Genomic DNA, 26,474 nt, shown 5'->3' on the forward strand with positions numbered 1-26,474 from the left:
TTTTCCTCTTAGAGTTTTGCCTGTGCTTAGCTCCATTCCGTTTCTTTTTTATCTTGAACAACTCCCCAGTCCTTAACAATTACAAGCATACCCATAACATGATGCAGCCACCACTATGCTTGAAAATATGGAGAGTGGTACTCAATAATGTGCTGTATTGGATTTGCCCCAAACATAACACTTTGTATTCAGGACAAAATCTTAATTGCCTTGCCATATTTTTTGCCTCATTACTTAAGTGCCTTGTTGGAAACAGGAGTAATTTTATTCTGTACAGGCTTCCTTCTTTTCACCCTGTCAATTAGGTTAGTATTGGAGATTAACTACAACGTTGATCCGTCCTCAGTTTTCTCCCATCACAGCCATTAAACTCTAACTGTTTTTAAGTCACCATTTATTTAACCTTTCTTTAACTTGGCAAGTCAGTTAAGAACAAATTCTTATTTACAATGATGGCATACACGACACTTTGCCAATTGTGCACCGCCCTATGAGACTCCCAATCACGGCCGGTTGTGATACAGCCTGGATTCGAACTAGGGTGTCTGTAGTGATGCAGTGCCTTAGATTTCTGCGCCCTTTCCAGCAACTGAGTTAGGAATCTTTGTAGTGACTGGGTGTATTAATACACCATCCAAAGTGTCATTAATAATTTCACCATACTCAAAGGGATAGTCAAAGGGATAGTGCTTTTTTTAATATATTTTTTTACCCACCAATCCCCTTTGAGGCATTGGAAAACCTCCCTGGTCTTTGTGGTTGAATCTGTGTTTGAAATTCACTGCTCGACTGAGGGACAGATAATTGTATATGTGGGTAAAAAATATAGGGTTGTCATTCAAAAATCATGTTAAACACTATTGTTGCACACAGAGTGAGTCCATGCAACTTAAGTGACATTTTTACTCCTGAACTTATTCGGGCTTGCCATAACAAAGAGGAGTACTTATTGACTGAAGACATTTTTTTTCAGCTTTATTTGTTAATTAACAAGACATTATGGGCTATTGTGTTGTAGGCCAGTGACAAAACAATCTCATTTTAATCTATTTGAGCTGCAGGCTGTAACACAACAAAATGTGGAAAAAGTGTGAATACTTTCGGCCAATGTTTCTAAATGCGGAGCAGGGTTGTTGTTGCTATGAGCTGTGCTCTAGTATCAATGTTTCTCAATAGGAGAGAACGCACATCTGTCTTGCCTACTACTTCAAATGCCTACTACCAAATCTGCATACTGTGTACTAATCGTACTAAATACTATTTAGAACGTACTGCTTACTAGCATCGAATACAGTACACAACAAATATCATCATACTACTCGTCCATACTGTGTAGGCGTCATCTAATGTGCAATCGCCCTTGTTTGCAGCCATTAGTTTTTTGTAGAGCGTGTCCCATATTCTTATCAGCTGTTGTCAAACACATGTGGATGTGAACAGACAATTCTCTTCCTCAATAGTGTGCAGTGAATTCTACAAGATGAAAAGCCGAAATGAGTATGACGTCCTGGCATTTACAGCTTACTACGTTTTATACATTTCACTTAAAGACGTTCTGTTTTCGCGTATCCAAAAAGCCTACTATTTAGAACGTAAGTATGGGTATTCGGACATGGCCAATGTGTTTGCTCTCATTACAATTCCCTAAAAACGCCTGTCATTCACTGCAAGGATGTTTTTCTGTCTTTTTAGAGACCTTCTCATCTTGTGTAATGGCTATGGGTTCTGAATGAGAAAAGGCCATTATCTAGATTGCAGTGGGAGCTGTAGTCGTGTAGGTGGAGATTGACTCCTCTCTTCATTCTGAGCCCAGGTCATGTTGCCATTACTGAGAGATGCTAAAGAGCTTAAGGCCTTTAATCCTGGGGCTCCTCCACCATCAGTTTCTGACTGTCTCCCAGACCTGTCGTGGCTCACTGAAAACAGAGTTTAACATGCCTCTCGCTTCAGAGGTAAACAAACAGACACACGCATACTTTACTGTACGTAAGCAGACACTCATTCTCCCTCCACGTGCGTACTCTCCTTCTCTAGAGTATCACTTTGTTTTCACAAACACTTTGTCTTTGTCTTTCTCAATAGGTCTGATTTACTGTGTGTGTGGTTATGAAATGACAGTGAGTGAAATCGATTTGCCAATAGGATCTCTACATGCCATAAACTATGCAAAGGTCTGTTACAAAACAAAGGCTTTTTGCATGTAGTGCACACTAATCAATTAGTCACAATTGGAACATCAGCTAATTGGCGTTAATCTATTACAGTGCCTATAGAAAGTTTACACCCGTTTAACTTTTTTTCACATTTTGTTGCGTTAGAAGGTGTGATTTGAAATAGATTGAATTGACATTTTTGGTATTTGAGCTACACAAAATGCTCTAATGTCAAAGTGAAAAGAACATTTTACAAATGAATAAAAATATAACTAAAATATAGTCTGCATTAGTATTCACCCCCTTTCTTTAGGCAAGCCTAAATTAGTTCAGAATTAAAATGTTACTTAACAAATCACGGAAGTTACATGAACTCTGAAGTAATAGGGGTTGACATGATTTTTGAATGACTACCTCATCTCTGTACTTCAAACATACAACACATGTAAGGTTCCCTAGTCAAGTATTGAATTTCAAGCACAGATTCAGCTACAAAGACCAGGGAAGGGCAGTGATTGGTAGATGTGTAACAATAACAAACCAGACATTTTAATATATCTTCAAGCATGGCCAAGTTAATAATTATGCTGTGTATGATGTATTAAACCACCCAGACACATCAAAGATGCTGTTGTCTTTCCGAACTGAGCTGCAAGACAGAAAGGAAACGCTTTCATGCTGACCACACCGCTCGCGTCGTGTGCATGAGCGTTGCAAAATACATTTACACACGTTATTCAATCATTTTACCCACACTGCTCGCACGCGCCAACGAGCATCTGTGTTGCCAAGTGCTAAAATAAAGTCAGTTCTATTTGTGGCGGTGCAAGTCCTGCCTCTCCCATCTCGTAATTGGTTTATAGCAGCATATACCTCATATATACCTCCTCATTGGTTATACCCACGTGGGTGTTTGAAAAGCGAACTGAGGTCGGTCGGTCGATGTGGTAATACACCTTATTATGAAATTTAGATGCCAATCGCTATATAAAGTCCAAAGAAGAAAAAGCTTGGAAGGAGAGATGACTAGAAATGATTCGGTTGACCATTTTATGTGTGGATTAATTGTCAGAGTAGAGGACCTTGTGCATTTCAGGTAAAATAACAACTCAACATTTATATCCCAGGACAAATTAGCTAGCAACAGCAAGCAAACTAAATCGGACAAATTAGCTAGCAACTGCAAGCTAGCTAGATAAATTGTCATACATGTTTTGTACTTTTCAACCTGTCCCCAAATTAATATAATTGGTTCAGAGTTTGTTTTGATATTTCAACCTGCGTTTGGTGTGGGGGGCACAAAATCAATTTGCGCGTGTCTGGTTTGGGCATGGTGTTATGGATGTCACCATTGGTGATTTTTAAACAGCTACAGAGTTCGATGACTGATGGGAGAAAACTGAGGATGGATCAACAACATTGTACTGACTCCACAATAATGACCTTAATTAAAGAACAAAAATATACAGAATAAAAAATATTCCGAAACACGCATTGTATGCAACAAGGCACTGAAAGTAGTACTGCAAAACATTAATTCAAAGGAATATACTTCCCAACACATCACTGAGTAACTGCTTCCTTACTTTCAGGCATGGTGGTGGCTGTATCATGTTATGGGTATGCTTGACATCGGCAACGACTGGGGAGTTTTTCAGGATGAAAAGAAATGGGATTGAGCTAAGCACATGGGAGAGAGACTATCTACAACAAGTGCTTTAATTTCTAAGCGATTCACCCGATATGGATGAAAATACCGTCAAATTAAAGCTGACTGTCTGCACTTGAACCTTCATAGTCATTGTATAATTTCAAATGGTGTACATAGCCAAAACACCAACAAAATTTTCACTTTTGGAGCTCACTTAGTAGTGTTTCATTTTTGATACATTCAAGATATATACACACACACTATATATATATATATATATATATATATATATATATATATATATATATATATATATATATATTTTGGGATTCTTCTACTTTGACATTCTTCCACTCACTCTCAAATACAGCAGGGAAACTGCCAATGTCGGTGACATTACAATTGCTCATTGCTAATCTGAAAACGAGATTCCAGTATCATTCTAACTTGTAGGCAATATGTTACTTTTAATCGCAAGCGATTTAAGGCTACCCTTTTTTGCTCTACAATAACAAGGTAGACATTTCCCCTGAAGGAAAACCTATGGCGGTCTATCCGCTGTGAGAGGAAGATGGTTGGGCGGTGTTTCCGCTGCAGTCATTTATCCATAACGAAATCTGAAAATACTCTGTGTACATTCAGTAACATGATAATAATATTTCTAGGAAATATGGGGTAGGTACAACATAAGACAAAAATATTACAGTGGTTTGAGTAAGATATCTAACTAGTTTCTCCAAGTGGTCTCACACCTCTCCAAAGTGGTCACAGTTCCCATGTAATTTCAATGCGCTTTTATGACTCAAAGAAGAGTCTTCAACTATATGGTCTAAATTTGAGCTCTCCTAGCTGAGCTGATGAAGAACTAGAGCAAGCAGACTTGTAGTTATTTTCTTTGGAATGCAGCCCTGCATCCCCGCCTTTACAGAATTGCTGTTGTTCTTTACACATTCCAAAAACGATCCATTGTAAAATGCAATCTGGTCAGGTCGTCATCATTTGAAAGCATGTTCTATTGCCAACATGGTTATCTAAGTTACAAAATATGTTAGACTTTCACAAGGCAATTCAGAGAAGCATATTGTAATTTTGGTGCGCATAGAATAGTCACTAGCGCTTTCAGATGTCATCTTGTAACTGTACATCAAGCATAGTCTTCCTAAACTTTGACACTGTATATTACATCAGTTTTATGATATGGAAATGTGAAGTGCACATTTGGACTAACGGGTTTGGCTTGCTTGTATGACATAAAAGCAGTATTTATTATTCGTGATGCACCGATATGACATTTTTGGCCTATACCGATATCCAATATTTTCCTTTAACATTTTTTTTTACATTTTAGCGGCCTTTTAAGCATTCTAGTACAGTTAAATAGATAACACACACATGGACGCAGCAGTCTAAGGCATGGCATCGCAGTGCAAGAGGCATAACTACAGTCCCTGGTTCAAATCCAGGCTGTATCACATCCGGCCGTGATTGGGAGTATGTCAAAACCCAGCTTCGTCCGTGTTTGACCGGGGTAGGCCGTCATTGTAAATAAGAATTTGTTCTTAACTGACTTGCCTAGTTAAATAAAGGTTACACACACACACACAAAATGACCAAAAAGTTATTTTGCTGGCATTTACATATGTCCCCATTACCAGTCGTTTCATTCTCAACCAGGATTTCTATGGAACGGCGTTTGGGTCTTTGCGTGTCAAAAAATAAAACAATGACCAGTAGATAACTCTATTTGACGTGTCAAATAAGCTTGTTGACCAATCAGGACCCGAATATGACTGCACATCACGTAATAATTTAACGCGTTCATACACTTTTTACGTAGTTATTACACATTGATTACACTATCACATGTGTTTCATGTCACAACAGTTCATCGATACGTATGCTATGATGCTGGTAAAGTTGTCTCGCGCACCTACAGTGCTGGTCATTAAAAAAAAATTGAGCTAGCTTATGAATGCAAACAATCTGTTTCAGTAGCTATAGTTAGCAAGCTAACTATATAGCTAGGTGTCATCTAAAATAACCCTAATTCATATACGTTTTTATTTGATTAATGGTGGTCGGACCCATCTATCTGAAGCTAGCCGCAATAAGGATTTGCCACAATAGTGGACTTTGCAGTTAGCCTTCAAATAAAAGTATGGCATAATTCTACTATTTGTAATAATTTCCATCACTGTCAATGACTTACTTTTATTTTGAAGGCAAACCACCAATTCCACTATGGTGCCTAATCCTTATTGTGGCTAGCTTCACAACACACAACCCGGTCCGGTCGAGCCTCACTAGCCAGATGACTGCTAGCTGGCTGCTTATAACGTTAGCTTTGGACAACAGGGTTAAGTAGCTGGCTAGCTATTTATTTTCATGAACTGAAGTTCAATTTCAATAGGTGAACAAACAAGTGGCTACCTAGCTAATACTTACTCACAAGGATTCCTAAATCATTGCAAAGAATAATGATAATGACTGCAGTTTCTACTGGTCATTGTTTTCAGGCTGGTTGTATTGGTGCTAGCTTATGTACCAAGCTAAAGCAAGCTACCCCAGAAGTTGCGGTTGAACAAATTATGCCTTATTAGCGATGCGGTATTGTAACACATCGTTCGTGGCCGGTGTTTGCTTGTTTTCAGACTTTTTGTACAGCTTTGACAGTGCTACTGTATCTTTTTGGACATGAAAAAGACCTAAACGGCGTTCCATAGCGTGTATGTCGTGAAGCTAATAGCAGTGATGCAATTACTGTGTAACTCCGGTAGGGCAACATCTGAAAAATAGAGCCCTTGGTAGTGTGTACCGGTGTTCGTCCAGTCGGCGAAAGCCAACATCACCCACGACAGAGAACGGTTGATTGTCAAGGGCAATGAATTCCATTATCTTGGCTTTAATGGATTTTGCCTTTTTAGTTGTCTCGCTGAAATGTTCTTACTCTTTCAAATGACTGCTGGACTTGTTGACTGCTCGATCCACACAGCAGACATTGTGGGCTAGGTTAGGAATGCTGTGTTGCACGTGTAGCGCAAAACTTTACGTGGCGTCATTACGGCATGTACCTACGTTATATAGCACGTCAGCTTTGACATTGGTTTTGCACATCGGCGTTAAACTAGACATCGGCCCAATTTTTAGCTGATATCAGCCGATTCTGATATGTTCACCGACATATCGTGCATCCCTATTTATAATAATCCTCAACATCTCATCTTTCAAAATACATTAAGTCCTCTTTATTTACCGCATTTCCCTCACAAAACATTTGCCAAAGTTGCCCAATTAGTGGGAGGGGATGGGGCAAACTTCTAGTCGCCAGCGGGGTTCAAGTTTAGAGCTATTGTCAGACAAAACCAATAATGCACTATGAAGCGGAGACCTTGAGTTCTGATGTCATGTATAGCATGTTACTGTACAGCCACTGCGCCACTTATCATTGTCTAAATCTGCTTTTTTGAACCCGTATATGGGTTATATGTATGTAAGGAGCTACAAGATCACATTTGGGATCTAGCTAATGATTAGCCCAACAGGGTAAATGCAGATAGGCAATCCCATACTTCAGCCTATTTATGGAAAGCCACTATGCTGTGTCAGTTGAGGTACAGGTGATAATGCTTATTCCTAATAGCATACCTGATAATATGGACCATGCATAGGCTATATGCATGGTCCAATTGGTTAAAATAATTGTTACAAATCATTTTACCAATATGTTATTGTGCTCATTTCTGGAGGTGGAAATAATATTTTTGATAATTGTTTTCATTCATTTTGGAATAACATGTCCTTTTGAAAAGTCACTAGATCTGAGCTTCTCAGTCCTTCTACATAAAAACTATCCGGGACCCCGGACCCCCAAGACAAAATGCCAGCGTTCTCATCCCTAGCTGTCTGTGATAAGCCTAGTCATGCCAGTTGGAATAGTTCCTTTCTTTCTTGTAAAGCCCCCCGGGGAACATGTGCAACAATATCTTTTTAGTTTTTCAAGAGGGCAAAAATAGCTTCTGATGGGGAGATGTATCTCCATGTCCCAGGCCCAGCCATCTCTGCTGCTTCCAGAAGGGTAGATACGACTCCTTCCCAGTTGTCAATCTGCGTCTCCTTCAGACAGCTTACAGTGAAAATGTACACTGTTCTCTTGGCACAATTGATTTAGTGTAGATTTACTTTGATAGGATTTATTTGCTAAGGCACAGTACTTATGGCGATAACTAGCTAGCCTAGCTACTGTAACTACTTTATAGGGTCTAAAGTTTTCATTGTCTGGTCATGAAAAACTCTGAATAATTAAGACAAATCACAGGGAGTGAGAAATGAAAACAAACCATGTTTTAATGTTTAACTGGAGAGTTTCTCTGTTTGCCTTGTCAAGGTAAGACGTGCAGAAGATGAAGTTAGAGAACACGCATAAAGATATACAAAGGAAAGGGGACCATTCTCTTGTCTTAAAGGCTAAATTAGGCCTACTATAACATGATTTATTTGCTCCAGGCACAGTGGTAATGATGATGACTAGCTAGCATAGCTACTGTGGGTGGTCAAAAACAATCCTGGTTCTAGTGAGGGAAAAATCGAAGGTAGAGAAGAATAGGAAAACAAATTGTGTCAATGTTTTACTGTGTAGTAAAACATGTTGGCCATGTCAAGGTGGGACAATGCAGCTAGAAGGAAGTAAGTCGAACACACCTAGAGATACACAAGGAGAAGCCAAGGAGTAGGGAACTCTACCTCTCTAAGTGCACCTAGATCACACTATGCCAGAGGTGCTTAGGGGGGCTGGGGTTTGGATTCGACTAGCTCTCGTTTCCCCAGCGTGTTGGCCAGGGAATGCACTCCTTCATCTAACCCTTACAGGGTGCTGGTGACAACGTCAGCAGCAGTTACCCCACCCACCACATAAAGGCAGGAATCCAAAGCTCCCCTCCCCGCAGCGAAGAAGCCCAGACAGGCCCTTCACTACAACTTGCAGCAGACTCTTACCATTGCTCACAGAGGAGGAATGTGAGGTGTGAGCAGCAGCACAGGATAAAGGATCCCCGCTATACAGGAAAAGAGAAAGACAGGGGTGAGAATGGCTCTTATGTAAGACCCGCTAACCCACAACACAATCACGCCTGATGCATGATGGTCCAATCCACTCTGGAACAGGCCTTTGCTTGCCTGCCTGTTCCAGTTTGGTTTCTGACAGGACCTTCTGGAGTATAGAACCCAATCTTCTCAGGGCCACTCTGTGTGTTGAAGCACAGAATTATGGCTTTTTAAAAAATAAAAAATGATTGAACCTTTATTTAACAAGGCAAGTCAGTTAAGAACAAATTCTTATTTACAATGATGGGGGGAACCTGGAGGGAACAGTGGCAGAACGACAGATTTTTACCTTGTCAGCTCAGGGATTCGATCCAGCAACCTTTCGGTTACTGGCCCAACGCTCTAACCACTAGGCTACCTGCCGTCGATTATGTGACAAGACCTTGGAGTCATTCAGCAAGGCACAACAAACCAAAATGCCTCAACTGTGTAATAGCCTTAATGTCAAGTGAGCCTCCCCTTTCCTGAGTTTCTCTCATAGCGAGATATAACAGACTCCACATTCTGAGTCCATGTAGTTAGCATGCATTCGGCTAAAGTTTGTCTCCAGGGATTTTGATTGAACTGGAACAAATGCAGTCCTACAGATAGCCTGCTAATGATGCGCCCCACCTCCCTTTGTCTGCACAGCAACAGCCAATCGGCCCAACCCTGTTCTGATGCGTCACACCTCCGTCCCTCCTCGCCAACGGGCACATTTTTACTAGTTGCGAAACTCGGAAGGAATTCCTGTGGAACGTTTTGGTGCTGCCGCCTGTGCATTTCCTCTGTGCCCCAGCCTCTGTTTCAGGCCATGTCTGTTTGGGTGACATAATTCAGAAATGTGTCACCTCTCAATGAGAAACTGCCCCCATCTCGCTGTCTCTGTGGCATCATCGTAAACCTCCTCGCTTGTACCAACTCTAACCCTCCAGCAGTGGATGTAATGTGTGTATGTGTTCGAGTTTTCATGTGAAAGTAGAGGGTGTGTACAGTATGTACATGAAAGGGGGATACCTAGTCAGTTGTACAACCGAATGCCTTCAACTAAAATGTGTCTTCCGCATTTAACCCAACCCGAGGTGTGTGTGTGTTAATATACGCACACATATACACACACAGCATACACACATTAATCAACTGCATTCATCGGCACTATACTATAAAACGTCTTGGTGAATTGGCGGTGTGAGGGTTTCAGTTAGTCACATGCCAGCTGTGTGTGCCCTGCGTGAAACACTTTGCCACATTTGCTGTGTACAGTACAGACCGAGCTGAGAAGAAAATGGCCAGTGCAGAGCACAGATCCGGGGCGCGAGGTGCGCATCTAGGAACAGCTTGTCCTTTGTAACGTACATGAGAATTCATCTATGCCTTCACAGTAAGGACACGCTAATTGAGGAACATGAAGACACATGGTGGAAGTGGGTTTATAGAAAAGGATGCTTTTCAGATTTAGACCCTAATGCTTGTACTATTTGGAAGAAAAATAAAGTGTTTGCCTGTGTCTTGACATTCTCTAGGTTGTTTTTAATACAAAAATAGCCCACCCTTGATGTCTTTCTGCAGTATTAGAGAAATATACAGTTGGAAGTCAAAGTCATGAAATCAAGACTTTCCCTTGTGGACAGGAGGATCAAGGATTTCATGTCTCCTGTGTGAGCATCAGAAATGAAAGGAAAATGCTCTGTTGATGGAGTCTTGTGCATGACTGCAGCCAGCATAGTTAATGTTTTAACGAGGCGTTGGTAAAGTGGATTTGGCAAGGCCTTGTACACAAGTCCATGTTATGGTAGTATGTGCCTGTTTTCAGGCCTCCCTTTTTAAAAAAATGAACAGAACAGTTTCAACAGTGAACACAATGCTATTTTGAGTTAAAATAAGACACTCACCTGTTCGATTTTGGTCATAGAGAGAAGCTATAGGCCTAGACCTAGCTATTATTTTTTCTTTGTTAGTGCCTGAGATTGCTTTGTTGACTTTGTTGCCTAACCAGTTTTGGTAAAAGTAAATTGCCAACCCTCATGTTTCTGTCAACTAAAGGGATTGTTTTATATGAACTCAAGTTTGACATGGAATTATAGGTAATACAATATCCAGGGGTCAGTTGTCACAAGTGATTTTCCTTTGTGCACTTCAGTTTTGATACAAGCACATTTCAGCATGTAAGGAAAATGTAATGATAGCTTAATAGCCATCTGAAAGAGAGATTTTGCCTGGGGTGGAAAAATGAAGACTTTCCAGACGAAGGGCTGTTTCCGTTATGGCAGGCATCATGTTCAGTAGTGTCTGCCTCTTTCTCGCTCGCTCTGATCGAGCCTATCATCCACAACAACGTCGGTAGTGCTATCTGTCCATACAGACTGCACGCTATGTGGTTCAGCCAGCCCGTCACTAACAGGCCTGAATGAGTTGAGCATGTTCTCAACGTGGCACTGTCACTATTCATTACTCTACTACAGCATTGCTTTGAAACACAACGTATGGACATCTCCGAATCTAGAACTAGAACAACCACAAACATATACACATACAAAAGTATGTGGACAGCCTTTCAAATTAGAGGATTCTGCTATTTCAGCCATTGCTGATGGGTGTATAAAATTGCGCACACAGCCATGCAATCTCCATAGACAAACATTGGCAGTAGAATGGCCCGTACAGAAGAGCTCAGTGACTTTCAACGTGGCAACGTCATAGGATGCCTTACCAACAAGTCAGTTTGTCAAAGTTTTTTTTTTGCACTGCTAGAGCTGCCCCGGTCAACTATAAGTGCTGTTATTCTAAAGTGAGCAACAACGGCTCAGCTGCAAATTGGTAGGCCACACAAGCTCACAGTACCGGAATGCTAAGTGCTGAAGCGCGTAGCGTTTAAAAATCGTCTGTCCTCGGTTGCAACACTCAATACCACGTTGCAAACTGCTTCTGGAAGCAGCGTCAGCACAATAACTGTTCGTTAGGAGCTTCATGAAATGGGCTTCCATGGCCGAGCAGCTGCACACAAGCCTAAGATCACCATGCACAATGCCATGGTGGAGTGGTGTAAAGCTCGCCACCATTGGACTCTGGAGCAGTGGAAATGCGTTCTCTGGAGTGAAGAATCACGCTTCGGCATCTGCAGTCGGACGGACGAATCTGGGTTTGTCAGATGCCAGGAGAACGCTACCTGCCTGAATGCATAGTGCCAGCTGTAAAGTTTGGTGGAAAGAATAATTGTCTGGGGCTGTTTTTTATGGTTCGGGCTAGGCCCCTCAGTTCCAGTGAATGGAAATCTTAATGCTGCAGCATACAATGACTTTCTAGACGATTCTGTGCTTTCAGCTTTGTGGCAACAGTTTGGGGGAGGCCCTTTCCTGTTTCCGCATGACAATGCCCCCATGCACAAAGCGAGGTTTATACAGAAATGGTCTGTCAAGATCGGTGTGGAACAGCTTGACTGGCCAACACAAAGCCCTGGCCTCAAACCCATCGAACTCTTTTGGGCTGAATTGGAACACCGACTATGAGCCAGGCGTAATCGCCCAGTATCAGTGCCCGACCTCGCTAAAGCTCTTGTAGATGAATGGAAGCATGTCCTCGCAGCAATGTTCCAACATCTAGTGGAAAGCCTTCCCAGAAGAGTGGAGGCTGTTATAGCAGCAAAGGGGGGAATAAACTCCATATTAATGCCCATGATTTTGGAATGAGATGTTTGACGAGCACATATACTTTTGTCCATGTAGTGTACTTCCTTGGGAAGAGTTCGAGCTTTGGGTAGCCCTGGTTTCAGATTGGTGTTCAGTCTGTCAGATCAGGTGATGGTGGAGGGTACTACCCCCATCATTCACCACTCACATGCCTTCTGTAGCTGATACACTTGATTTGAGATGACATGCGGTTTACATAGGAGTCTGTGTTAGCACAACCTCATAACCTTTAGGTGTTGGGTTTGTAAGTGGCCATAAATCAAGGCTGCTTCCTCCCGGTATGAGTTAAGAGACATAGCCCTGCTACTAGGCTAGGCTAGCCCTACGTTGTACTGTTCTGTCATTGTGTTTCTGGGCGTCTGCCAAAGTGCTGTTTATAGCCTGGCCGGAGTCAGGTTTGACAGCTCTAATAACCCTGCACACACTCACTGTCTAATCCATAAATGGCGTTCTGATAAAGGCCTAGAGTGATTGAGCTGTCTCTTGGCTCTGCACGGCTAGGGCTATTGCGGTGACTGTATTACCGCCACACCGGTTGTCACGAGTCATGACCGCGGTCAAATAGAGAGCTGAAATCCCAATCCAAAACTGCGCTGATGGGTAGCCTACCAAACTTGCTAATGGCCCTTACTAGTGGCCTGCTACTCAGCTCTCTATTGTCCCTCATCACTTTCTAAAAACATCATGATTTGAATTTGAAAAATCTGAAAGACGAGGACAAAGTGATGAGTTCGCTTTTAATTCTGCCATTTGTATTCCAGTTTCCATTGATTAGATATGTGTTGTGGGTTAGCGATATTTCTAAGACATTCCCAGCTTTCGAGGCCGATTACAACTAAATAAATGTATTTTATTGGGTTGGCTATATTACATGGATTTATTTGACTTATTAAAATGTAGGTGTTCCAAAGGCTCGCTCAACATGTTTATGTTAATTAATGGTCAGTTTCGGTGAGACCGGCAGTCATTTGCATGACAATTACCATCTGACAAAATGTCATGACCGCCACAGCCCTATGCACGGCCAAAGTACGTATATTGAGTTGTATATGTAAAGCCTGTCGATTGGAACAACACTGACTTGATGTGATTTTTAAAAATGGTATCTCTGGGTCCTTGCTTGTGTTTAATGTAAATGATAGTCCTCACTTCTCTGTTTTCACAGGCTGTGTAAGCAGTAGGCCTATTATGATCCGAGGTGTTTACTTTACTGAAACCTACTAAAAGGTTCCATTAGGATTTTTCCCCCTCCATTAGCTAAACTCTCAACTGCAACTATTCTATCACAGTGTACTGTTCTGTACCCTGTCACAATGCACGTCAGCAGCACAGTATGAACTTTATCAAGACCTTGCCAATACCTGTAAACTTTTCATCATTCAGCAAATGTCTGTTTGGCCTTGCACTGAGGATGTGGATTGAAGCCTCTGTGTACTGTTAAGTTTATTTCAATCAGTATCGACTTCCACCATAGCAATTTGCCTATGAATTTTGTATACTTTTTTAAAACTTAAGTCATGATGGGTATTTTCCAAGTTGCATTCAGTTAGGCTGCCTTGGCAGTTAACTACACAATTTGTAGGTAATCTTGTTTAGGCGACTAACCAGGCAAGCTTTTGTTGACACCAATGCCATGCAATGGTTGTTAAGCTTGGGCAGTATCCAGATTGTCATACCTTTATATCGACCTTGTGCCGTACTGGGATATTTGGTAATACTGGCACTGAACACAAGGGGTGCTTTTTACAACAACAACAAAAATTATCTGTAATCCGAAGGTTAGCAATGCTGACAAGTACATGTAAAATCCCATAGACAATGCTAAAGACTGCATTGCGAACATTTTTATACAGTCTCTGACCTAAAATATTTGTAGGACAGACATCCCAGCTCATAAAGTTATATAAGTAACTCAAAAGCTGCTAACAGTTTGCTGTGCGCACACAACAAATATTAGACAGCAAGGCTCTTGATCCAGGAGGGGGTTCTCTGTTGTTGCTAAGCAAACTTGATTTTGGAAGAAGCTAACCAATTAGCTAGATAGCTAACGAGCTACTAAATTAGCAAACCAAATGCACAACTGAAGAGCGTTTAGCACATTTTAGACAGTTCATTTGACAGTTATACGAATTGTAACTGGCAAACGTTTAGTTGTGAATTCCATACTTGAACTAGATCATCTGGTGCGTGCTGCATAGCAGCGAGTGACTCACAAGGCTCTGGTCTCTCGTCGTTGTGTGCTTGTAAACAAACACCACGTGACTGGGTACCACCAGTAAGATTCATAATGAAAATTATGTGACAGGTGAAATGAAGAAAGCAGTGTTTATCTCCTAACGTATTACACAAGTTGCCTGCAGGTATTTACTTAAAAAGTAGCTACAAATATTCAAATTTCAATTGTTGGCGGTATTGAAGAAGCATCCTGTGGCTATTTCCAAATACCCCCATATACGGTATACCATCCAAGCCTAATGGTTGTACAGTTTTACCATGCAATGGTTTAAAGCTAGAATCCTTAGTTGCCACATTTTTGGACTTCTCGAAGACTATAACTTATAAATGCCCCATGAGCTTAGTTCAACTGTCGTAACCGATCAGAACTCGAAATATGAGCTTGTTTTACTCCAATGTTAGTAAACAATGTAAATAAACACTGTATAGCCTTAAAACATGGTTAAAACGCTAATGTTGATGTCATGGATGGTTAATCCATGCATCTATAGCTCTGTCTATAATTTTGAGTGGTTACATTTCTCCAGGCCCGTCGCTCAGCTTTTTACCAAAACCGAGGCAGGGAGGCTGCTTTGTTTCAGTTAAGGATTCTAGCTTTAAGCCAAATGAGAATGTACACTAAATAGGGATGTGGCTCTTTCCCTTTCAAGACTAGGCCTATTTGGTACGTATCTACGTACATTGGCTCCGATACGATACAGGAACGATACGTTTTAGTTTGAAACATTTTGGTGCGATTCCAGTTTATTAGAGGAACGAATCGATATGATTGAATGCACTAACATTTGTTAAATAAACACATTAATTTTCCATTCTAAATTAAAATCTGCTGCCGATGGCGCTCATGGGCAGGGCCTCTGAGCTGACTTCTCTTTCTCTCTCTGTGTGTGAGAGTGAATGATAAACAGTACATTCACAAAGTATTTACACCCCATGACTTTTTCCACATTTTGTTGTTACAAAGTTGGATTAAAATGGGTTTAATTGTCATTTCTTTGTCAACGATCTACACAACATACTCTATTGACAAAGTGGAAGAAAAATTCTAACATTTGTAAAACATTTATGAAAAATTAAAACATTATCTTGATAAGTATTCAACCCGCTGAGTCAACACCTTAGAAACATCTTTGGCAGTGAGTCTTTCTGGGTAAGTCTAAGATTTCCACACATGGATTGCGCAACATTTGGCCATTTATTATTTAAAAAATTCTTCAAGTTCTGTCAAATTGGTTGTTGATCATTGTTAGAGAACTATTTTCAGTTCTTGCCATAGATTTTCAAGCAGATTTAAGACAAAACTGTAACTTGGCCACTCGGGAACATTCATTGTCTTCTTGGTAAGCAACTCCAGTGTAGATTTGGCCTTGTGTTTTAGGTTTTTGTCCTGCTGAAATCTTCTAGGATTTTGCTTGTGCTTAGCTCCATTCCGTTTTCTTTTTTTATCCCAAAAAACTCCCCAGTCCTTAACGATTAGAAGCATACCCATAACGTGATGCAGCCACCACTATGCTTGAAAGTATGGAGCGTGGTACTCAGTAATGTGTTGTATTGGATTTGCCCCAAACATAACACTTTGTATTCAGGACAAAAATGTAATTGCTTTGCCACATTTTTTGCAGTACGTTGCACATAGGATGCATGTTTTGGGAAAAAAAATATTCTGGTCAGGCTTCCTTCTTTTCACTCTGTCAATTCGGTTAGTATTGTGGAGTAACTACAATGTTGTTGATCCATGCTGAGTTTTCTCTTATAAAAGCCATTCAACTCAGTTAGGAAAGACGCCTGTCAGGGTTTCTATTTGCCAGTAATAGCTGGCTTTTGGTCTGAATTGTTTTAAAAAGCTGATAAATAAAATTGGTGCCGGCCAATTGTTGGGGAGAAGAAAAAATCCCATTGCGAAATAATGCTTTTTAGCCTATTCTCATTGAAGGAAACACAAGTTATGTATCTTATCACATGCGTACAGCATACAGATACAGAGCCTTTGAGCGGAAACTCTGTCAGACAGCGTGAGAGCTGCTGCTCCTGCAGCATCTCAAAAGGAAACGGACGGCAGGCTTCATCAGCGCATCACACATCACACACACTTTGCAATGAGCTGGAGGCACCTGAACGTTTAATACATATGAGACATTTCTTACCTTGCTTCAAAGTAGTCTATTAGATCTCCTCTCTTTCTAAATTTCGAAGGGAAATCACATGAAACCGCTTGCATGTGCGATGCCCTTTCGACAACGGTGTTCCCCACTAATTGCATTATGGGAAAAAAACATTTATGCGTAGCCTACTGCCTTGTGCACATTGCTGTGCTTATAATGTTGATAAACTATACTGAACAAAAAATGCTACAATTTCAAAGATTTTACTGAGTTACAGTGCATAGAAGGAAATCAGTCAATTTAAATATATAAGTCCATAATCTATGGATTTCACATGACTGTGACTGAAGGGGCGCAGTCATGGGTGGGCATATTGCTCACCCACTTGGGAGCCCGGCTCACCCACTGGGGAGCCAGGCTCAGCCAATCATAATGAGTTTTTACCCACAAAAGGACTTTATTACAGACAAATACCCCCCGTGGCACCACGTAAAATGTTGCACTACACGTGCAACACAGCATTCCTAACCTAGCCCACAACTCAAAGGCGACGCCAAGATAATGGAATTCATTGCCCTTGAAAATCAATCGTTCTCTGTCGTGGGTGATGTTGGCTTTCGCCGACTGGCCGAGCACCGGTACACACGACCAAGTGCGCTATTTTTCAGATGTTGCCTTACCGGAGTTACACAGTAATAGCGTCACTGCTATTAGCTTCACGACTGACATTTGGACCAGCAATATCAGCCACATGAGCATGCTGAATCTGACAGCGCAGTGGGTCGTCGAGGATTTCGTACTGAGGAAAGTCGTATTGCATGCTGATGAATGTGCTGGTTGTCGTACCACTGCTGCCATTTCAATGGCATTTGAGAACATGTTTGAAACTTGGAAACATGAACACAATAGCTAGCTCTGACTGACTCGAGAAATAAGCTCATCAACTGCGCCTGCAGAAAACGTGATACCCTCTGTCATGACATTGAAATGCCTGCTTAACAAAACTGCCGACACAGGCTGTGAACAAGCGATTCGGTGGCATTCTCTCTTTACTGTGTCGCCACCATGCTTGATGCTATGTACAAGGACCGCTACTTTGATGCAGACAAGAAACAGGGTTTACGTGAAATGTTATCTACACAGCTGGACAAGATGGAAACGGACACAGTGACAGTGTGCACCGAGGAAGAGAGGCCTCTGTCCAGACAGAGCTATAAAGGAGGGTCGAAGCGCCCCCATTCACATCGTCAGGGCTGTAGTGGAGCGGGTTGAGAGTTTCAAGTTCCTTTGGCGTCCACATCACCAACAAACAATCATGGTCCAAACACACCAAGACAGGGTACGACAATACCTTTTCCCCCTTAGGAGACTGAAAAGATTTGTCATGGGTCCCCAGATCATCAAGTTCTCCAGCTGCACCATCGAGAGCAACTGCTCGGCATCCGAGGCGCTGCGGAGGGTTGGGCGTACGACCCAGTACATCGCTGTGGTCAAGCTTCCTGCCATCCAGGACCTATGTAATAGGCGGTGTCAGAGGAAGGCCAAAAAAATGTGTAAAAGACTCCTGGCACCCAAGTCATAGACTTTTCTCTGTGCTACCTCACGGCAAGCAGTACCCGGAGCGCCAAGTCTAGGTCCAAAAGGTTTAACAGCTTCTACCCCCAAGCCATAAGACTGCTGAGCAAAAAAAAAAAAATTGCCAAAATTTAAAAAAACTACCAACTGAGTCATACAGGAACATATACACTGTGTACAAAACATTAAGAACACTTGCCCTTTCCATAACAGACTGACCAGGTGAAAGCTAGAGTATGATCCCTTATTGATGTCACTTCTTAAATCCACTTCAATCAGTGTAGATGAAGGGGGCGAGACCGGTTAAATAAGATTTTTTATGCCGAGACATGGAATAGTGTATATGAGGGAAAGGTGACTTCATTAGGAAGGGGTCTCTACTGGGAAGTCCTGGCCGGTCAGTCGAAGAGTGGCGACGCGGTGGCGAGGCAGTGGCACTACGGCCAGGCTGAGGAGTAAAAAAGGACAAAGGTCTTATTGCAGCGTATCCTGGATAGGTCCCACTGTCTCAATTTGCTTACTCTGGTAAACGCCCCTTTGGAAAAAGTCAGTTAAAATCCACACAAATACAACAGGTTGGCGAGGAATTGGCTTAAACTCAATCAGTCCACATAGTGTGATAGTTAGATTGAATCGCACAGTTTGTAGGATCGCCGCAGTTATAGCACAAATAGAGCAATGAAACCGATATTTTACCGGATGTGTAAATGTGAAGCATCTGGTTGGCGTTTCCACTCACTACCAGATATGGTGGTTAGAGGAAGCCCAGTGGCCGGCATTGGGAGAAGATGGAGCGAGATGGATTTTGGCCGACATTCTGCAAATGTTCTCATCAATGAAACATTTTATCTTAATACAGTTTCCAAAACTAAAATCCATTACGAACAGTGGACTTAGTTTCGTAGACTTTATCCTATGCCAAGGTTTCTAAATATTGCGTTGTTTAGAAGGAGTGCAAGGGTGAATTTAGTTATTGCATACGTGCACTTCCCAGTGTAGGCGTTCCCTTACAGAAATATGCAAATACCTGCTAGAACGTGCAAGTAGGCTCTCGCTAGCTCGTTCTTGGCTCTGCCCACCTCCTTGCTTGTTCTGCCCACTATGATTTATTTTCTCCCATTGGAAACGACATGCTATAGTCTAGCTTGGGTTAGTTAATAACATCTTTGGTTATAGGCAGCAAGTCAGAACCCAACCACAAACCAGCCAGCACTAGGACCTATAAAGTGGTGTGCCCAGGTATATCCAAGTAGGCCTCAACCTTCAGCAGACCTGTTTTGTATGTCTCCTTGCAATATTGCACTGTTCTCTGATGTGTTCACAGCCAGATGAAACAAACCTAAATAATCCAGTTTTCAGCTACAAACTCTGATCAGAGAAGTACATTCTTGCTGCCATCTTGCATAGTAGGTATATACTAGCTGACAGAGCTTAAAGAATGTTGAAAAGAATAATGGGCAAATGTTGTACACTCCAGATCTGGGATGCTCTTAGAGACCTACCCAGAAAGACTCACAGCTGTAATCACTGTTAAAGGTTATTCTAACATGTATTGACTCAGGGGGTTGAATACTTATGTAATTAACATACTCTGAACGAAAATATAAACGCAACATGTAAGGTGTTGGTCCCATGCTGAAATAAAAGATCCCAGAAATGTTCCATACTCACAAAAAGCTTATTTCTCTTCAATTTTGTGTACAAATTAATCCATCCACCTGACATGTGTGGCATATCAAGAAGCTGATTAAACAACATGATCGTTACACATGTGCACATTGTGCTGTAGACAATATAAGGCCACTCTAAAATGTGCAGTTTTGTCACACAACACAATGCCACAGATGTCTCAAGTTTTGAGAGATCGTTCAATTGGCATGCTGACTGCAGGAATGTCCACCGGAGCAGTTGCCAGAGAATCTAATGTTAATTTCTATTATAAGCCACCTCCATCGTTTTAAAGAATTTGGCAGTACATCCAACCGTGGGCGAACGGTTTGGTGATGCCAACGTTGTGAACAGAGTGCCCCATGGTGGCGGTGGGTTTGCGATATGGGCAGGCATAAGCTACGGACAAAGAACACAATTGCATTTTATTGATAATTATTGAATGCACAAAAATACTGTGACGAGATCCTGAAGCCCATTTCAATTTTTTTTTTTTACGTATGGATATCTGTATTCCCAGTCATGTGAAATCCATAGATTAGGGCCTAATGCATTTCAATTGACTGATTTCCATATGAATTGTAACTCAGTAAAATCTTTTGAAATTGTTGCGTCTTGTGTTTATTTTTGTTAAGTATATTTTATTTTTCATCAATGTTTGACATCAGAGTATTTTGTGTAGATTGTTGACAAAAAAAATACAAATCCATTTTATTCCCACTTTTTAAATCAATGGGTGTTAATACTTTCTGAAGGCACTATAATGTGAATATGGTATTATTAAAGACATTGATATAGGCCTACTGATTTCATTGAACTATTGACAATGGAGTTGCTGCTGCTTTCTGTGTTTCATTCTTCAATCATACTTGTATGTCTTCATGGGTGCTCCCCCACTTTTATACAACCTTGTTGGGCGTCTGGGTGTCCTGCAAATTCCTGCAATTCTATATTGATCAACAGGGAATCCATGTTTACTTGACATAAGGCAACCTTTTTTCTTAGGTTTCTTCCACAATAAATTAAATTGAAAGAGTAGACTAGGTTAGTTTTTCTGACTAGGTTACTAATCTACCGCCTTCCCTCAAAGTCCCACTCACAGTGATTGATTGACAGGTCTGAAACCCTACCAACTCTGACTCACAAACATCTTGCCCACTCCCCTGACAATCCCACCCACAGTTATTGACAGGCCAAACTGTTAAAGGGATAGTTCACCAAAATAAAATAATTACACACAGGTTTCCTTACCCACAGCAGCAAAGCCAATAAAATACATAATTTGAAGAACAAACATCATTGTGGTTTTTTATATATTGCAGTAAAACTGTAAATATGACTTGAATCTCAAGAGAAGACAGGATTAATGTTTAAAACGGTTATTTTACTTAGCCTATATGATCAGGACTATTTTCTGAGGCTTAGATGATATCCAAAACAATTGGCACTGAATTCATACATTTTAAATAATTTTAATTGCGAAGTCATGTCTTTCTACTCAATACCGCAACTCATTTGACCAATCCTTGAGGTAAAGTCATTAAAGTATTCAATCATTTTGCTGTGTATTTTGGATGGAGTCAATGCATTCGAATGTAACAGAGGCCACAAAAATAAAACCAAATTCATGAGGGGCATGCCCCCTGGACCCCCCCAGCCCGGAACTCCCTTGCTGGCTACTTTTTCTATTTGGCTGGCTACTCTATGTACAATGCATTCGGAAAGTTTTCAGACACCTTGACTTTGTCAACATTTTGTTAAGTTACAGCTTTATTCTAAAATGTATCGTCCCCCCCCCTCACCAATCTACACACTTACCCCATAATGACAAAGCAAAAAAAGGTTTTTAGACATTTACGTAAGTATTCTGACCCTTTACTCAGTACTTTGTTGAAGCACCTTTGGCAGCGATTACATCCTTGAGTCTTCTTGGGTATGACGCTACAAGCTTGGCACACCTGTGTTTGGGGAGTTTCTCCCTTTCTTCTCTGCAGATCTTCTCAAGCTCTGTCAGTTTGGATGGGGAGCTTCGCTGCACAGCTATTTTCAGGTCTCTCCAGAGATGTTCGATCGTGTTCAAGTCTGGGCTCTGGCTGGACCACTCAAGGACATTGAGACTTGTCTCGAAGCCACTCCTGCATTGTCTTGGCTGTGTGGGAATTGTTGTTGACCTGTTGTAAGGTGAACCTTTATCCCAGTCTGAGGTCCTGAGTGCTCTGGAGTAGGTTTTCATCAAGGATCTCTCTGTACTTTGCTCCGTTCCCCTACCCTCAATCCTGACTAGTCTCCCAGTCCCTGCCGCCAAAAAATATCCCCTCAGTATGATGCTGCCACCACCATGCTTCACCGTAGGTATGGTGCCAGATTTCCTCCAGACGTTACACTTGGCATTAAGGCCAAAGTGTTCAATCTTGGTTTCATCAGACTAGAGAATCTTGTTTTCGTGTTCTGAGAATCCTAAGGTGCCTTTTTGGCAAGCTCCAAACGGGCTGTCAGGTGCCTTTTACTGAGGAGTGGCTTCCGTCTGGCCACTCTACCATAAACGCCTGATTGGTAGAGTGCTACATAGATGGTTGTACTTCTGGAAGGTTCTACCATCTTCACAGATGAAAGCTGGAGCTCTGTCAGAGTGGCTATTGATTGGGTTCTTGGTCACCTCCCTGGCCAAGGCACTTCGCCCCCGATTTGCTCAGATGTGCAGGGCGGCCAGCTCTAAGAAGAGTATTGGTGGTTCCAAACTTCTTCCATTTAAGAGTGATGGAGGCCACTGTGTTCTTGGGGACCTTCAATGCTGCAGAAATGTTTTTGGTAGCCTCCAGATCTGTGCCTCAACACAATCCTGTCTCGGAGCTCTATGGACAATTTCTTCAACCTCATGGCTTGGTTTTTGCTCTGAGGTGCACTGTCCACTGTGGGACCTTATATAGACAGTTGTGTGCCTTTCCAAATCAGGTCCAGTCAATTGAACTTACCACAGGTGGACTCCAATCAAGTTGTAGAAACATCTCAAGGATGATCAATGGAAACAGGATGCACCTGAGCTCAATTTTCAGTCTCATAGCAAAGGGTCTGAATACTTATTTAAATAAGGTATCTGTTTTTTTTTTTATATATAAATTTGCTAAAATGTTGTTTTTTTTAAATGTTTTTTTGCTTTGTCATTATGGGGTACTGTTTGAGGGGGAGGAAAAATCTTTAATACATTTTGGAATAAGGCTGTAACTTAAAAAAATGTGGAAAGTCAAGGGGTCTGAATACTTTCCAAATGCACTGTACTTAAGACTAACTTATATTGTAAGCTCAGCAGGTATAGCCAGATGAGTGTTGTCTCTTGTAGCTTACTTTTATTCTGTAAAACAACATTTTCAACAGCACATTTAATAACAATAACCTAGCAAATTACATTGGTTGTCACTCAACTAATAATACCTCATATTTTCCAAGCCATTTTACAAGCATTTGAAGGCTGATATTACTGCACAGATATGCAATATTGGGAATAGACCTCTCTTGGGTCAGCACACGAAGCTGCGCACAGTTAAGTTTGACTAGTTTGATATTGCCTGGGGTTGTTCTGCATGCAAAATTACTTTTATATCAATGACTGTCAACAGTTACATGCTTAGTTCGACACTGAAGGAGAGGACACATCAGTTGTCACAAGATTAGAGTTTTTTTTTTGAAAAATGTGAACAGCCGATTCGTAACGTTTGACCAGATTTTCTGACCAATGTGTGCTACATTTGGATCGGTTTGGGGCACCGCGGACCGATGCACTCATATCTTCAACATTTGAACCGGGAACCGATGCATATCGGTGAATTGTTACATACCTAAATCTAAATGTTGTTTCCATCTCATTTCTGGTTCCAGATGCGCCCTCCACGGAGCAGCAGGAGCTGTTCACCCAGAAGCTCCAGCAGTGCTGCATGTTGTTTGACTTCATGGACTCGGTCACCGACCTGAAGAGCAAGGAGATTAAGCGGGCCACGCTCAACGAGCTGGTGGACTATGTCTCCACCAACAGGGGTGTCCTGGTAGAGACGGCCTATCCAGAGATCTCTAATATGGTGAGTGCGGTCTTTACACAAAATCCCTTTTCACACTGTCTATCAGAGCTGTGCCAGGACTAGCTGTACGGTGCTGGCCCATTTACTCATCCTCCGTAGTTGCTGGAAAAGGGCAATGTGTAGAAAATATCCAAACCAGGACACAGCGGTTCGTTTCGGTACGATTTTGTGAAAATGGTATAACAGAAAACACTACAACAGCACCCAGTCCTGCTTGACTTCTGTGAAACAAATAAGCACACTGTCCCTGGCATATGAGTTTGATTACGCAAGATTGAGAGATTTGATAGGATGTGGAAGAACCTTTATCCTGCTAAGAATGCCACTAAAAAGTAGAGAAAGTGGTAATTGAAAACATGACATGCAATTTTAATCCGGGCTTGAACGATTGCCATTGTTCTTAGAAAGAAAAAGGACTGATTCACCCAAGTTTTTCAACCTAAAGATTAGGAAGTAGTTCTTGAATAGGAGCAGCTGTCATTCTTAGAGATGTGAAATGAAAGGGCCTTAAGATATAACTTTGTTGCGTGCTGTGCACTGTCGCTATACTCTGAGCAACCTGGGAGAGAGGCAGCTCTCCCTAAAGCCGTCACACACCTTCAGCTGCAGTGAGACACAAAGATTACCCAGACCTCTTAATCACCTCGCTCATCCCTTTGCCCTTGTCATAACCCTCACCGCTAGCCACGCTGCCAGACCAGACAGTGAAGGACGACCCGCACGCCCCCAGTCAGTTGCCAGCACTCCTTCAGATCAGCACTCCTTGCGATCATTAGGATTCAGGAAACCTCTGGCTGTCTCTTTTTTGTACCACCTTAAACTACCGTCTCTGGCATCCACTGCTTTACTCTGTAGATGTGAGGGGCCTAAGTAGTTTCTTTTGAGTTTATTAATTGATCTTGATATATCACATTTGAGAGGTGTGTCAGACAGAGTAATTGTTTTAGATCAATGACTGTCAACAGTTACATGCTTAGTTCGACACTGAAGGAGAGGACACATCAGTTGTCACACGATTAGAGGTGTTTTTGTCAGCCCAGGCGTCGTCTTTTTATGGGGTTTTCTGTCTGAAATTGCTATCTTGAAAGATCAGGCCTACATTCCCTGACATTTAGTGTGTATCATTGCCACAGGCAGCCACATTAGCATGTGTAGCTATTCTAAGGTTACAGAGAACAGGTTCTGCACTTGTTATTCACAGGCTAGAATTTGATGGTAGAGGTAGTACTTGGTGATGAAAAAATTACATTGTGATGATAGATTTATAGACGTGTGAATATCATCACCCCATTCCAGAGTAGTGTGGGATAGCAAATGTAGAGCAGTTATTAATTAAACAACAAATGTTGGATGTTTCCACTTAGTGCTAGAACTGTGCATCTTTTCTCGTGGCAAGGCACATCTCCACTGCCAGTTAGACTCATCAGCATATGAATTGGAGGGATTTGTTTTGCCGCTCACCAGCGAGCCAAGACTGGCTAGATGTTTCCAATCCTCCCGTTGTTTTCCTCACGTTGGTGTTTATCACCAATCCAAAATGGCTGGTCTAAAAAAAACAACCACGAACTAGACTACCTTTTCAGTTTGTTTTAACAGGCCTGGTAGATGGAGCACATGGAGTTTGATTATTTTGCTGACAGGCCGGGGCATGCCTATGACTGTACCAGTAAGAGTTGGTTGCGTAAGTTTCTTTCCTGGGTAATATAATGTGTCTGTGTAAGGGGAAGCATCCTGTTAAACTGTGGCGCATGGTGGATGGAGTATCACTGTCTCTTCCTGTAGTAGGTGGTCATTCTGGAACACTCAGATGGCTCGCATCCTCCTACAGCCTCACAGTGACTCACACAGCATTTAGAACACCAGCTCCACGGATACGGTGTGCCATAACTCACTTAGCAGCTCTTCCAAGGGTACTGCTCATTACACACATGGATAGGTTATCATCAGCACCAGTGACTTGGTGGTAAAAAAATGTAGGTGGGTAAACTATGATCGGCGGTTGCAATGAAAAAAGTAACGCTCCCAATACTTTCAATGCATTTTTCCTGCAAAAGGTGGGTAAACTGTAGCAACAACAAAAAAATTGGGTAAACTGCGTTTTACTTGCGTTTACCCTCCACTACACCACTGATCAACACATCCTTAGCTGTCGGAGCCAAGGGGACTGACTGACGCTTTCTTGTGAGGGATAGGTTGACTTGTCTGTCTTGAGCATTCTCGAGTGCTGATGGCTGTGACGATTTTTGCATAACCGT

At 41.7% G+C, this 26,474-nt stretch overlaps 2 protein-coding genes across 2 annotated transcripts in view; one reads left to right on the plus strand and one right to left on the minus strand.

Moving 5' to 3' along the window:
* Window positions 1-24,342, plus strand: part of LOC120019233 (serine/threonine-protein phosphatase 2A 56 kDa regulatory subunit alpha isoform-like) — a 63,458-nt gene extending 39,116 nt beyond the window's left edge. The window contains exons 2-3 of the mRNA XM_038962555.1: window positions 24,023-24,219; window positions 24,319-24,342. Coding sequence (XP_038818483.1) covers window positions 24,023-24,219; window positions 24,319-24,342 — 221 coding nt within the window. The remainder of the gene's footprint in view (window positions 1-24,022; window positions 24,220-24,318) is intronic.
* An 850-nt stretch (window positions 24,343-25,192) lies between these two features.
* The window catches only part of LOC120019235, a 39,021-nt gene continuing 37,739 nt past the window's right edge, over window positions 25,193-26,474 (minus strand). The window contains exon 15 of the mRNA XM_038962556.1: window positions 25,193-25,203. Within this exon, the coding sequence (XP_038818484.1) occupies window positions 25,193-25,203 (11 nt within the window). The remainder of the gene's footprint in view (window positions 25,204-26,474) is intronic.

The sequence above is a fragment of the Salvelinus namaycush genome, chromosome 24 (genome assembly GCF_016432855.1).
Source record: "Salvelinus namaycush isolate Seneca chromosome 24, SaNama_1.0, whole genome shotgun sequence".
Taxonomy (NCBI): Eukaryota; Metazoa; Chordata; class Actinopteri; order Salmoniformes; family Salmonidae; genus Salvelinus; species Salvelinus namaycush.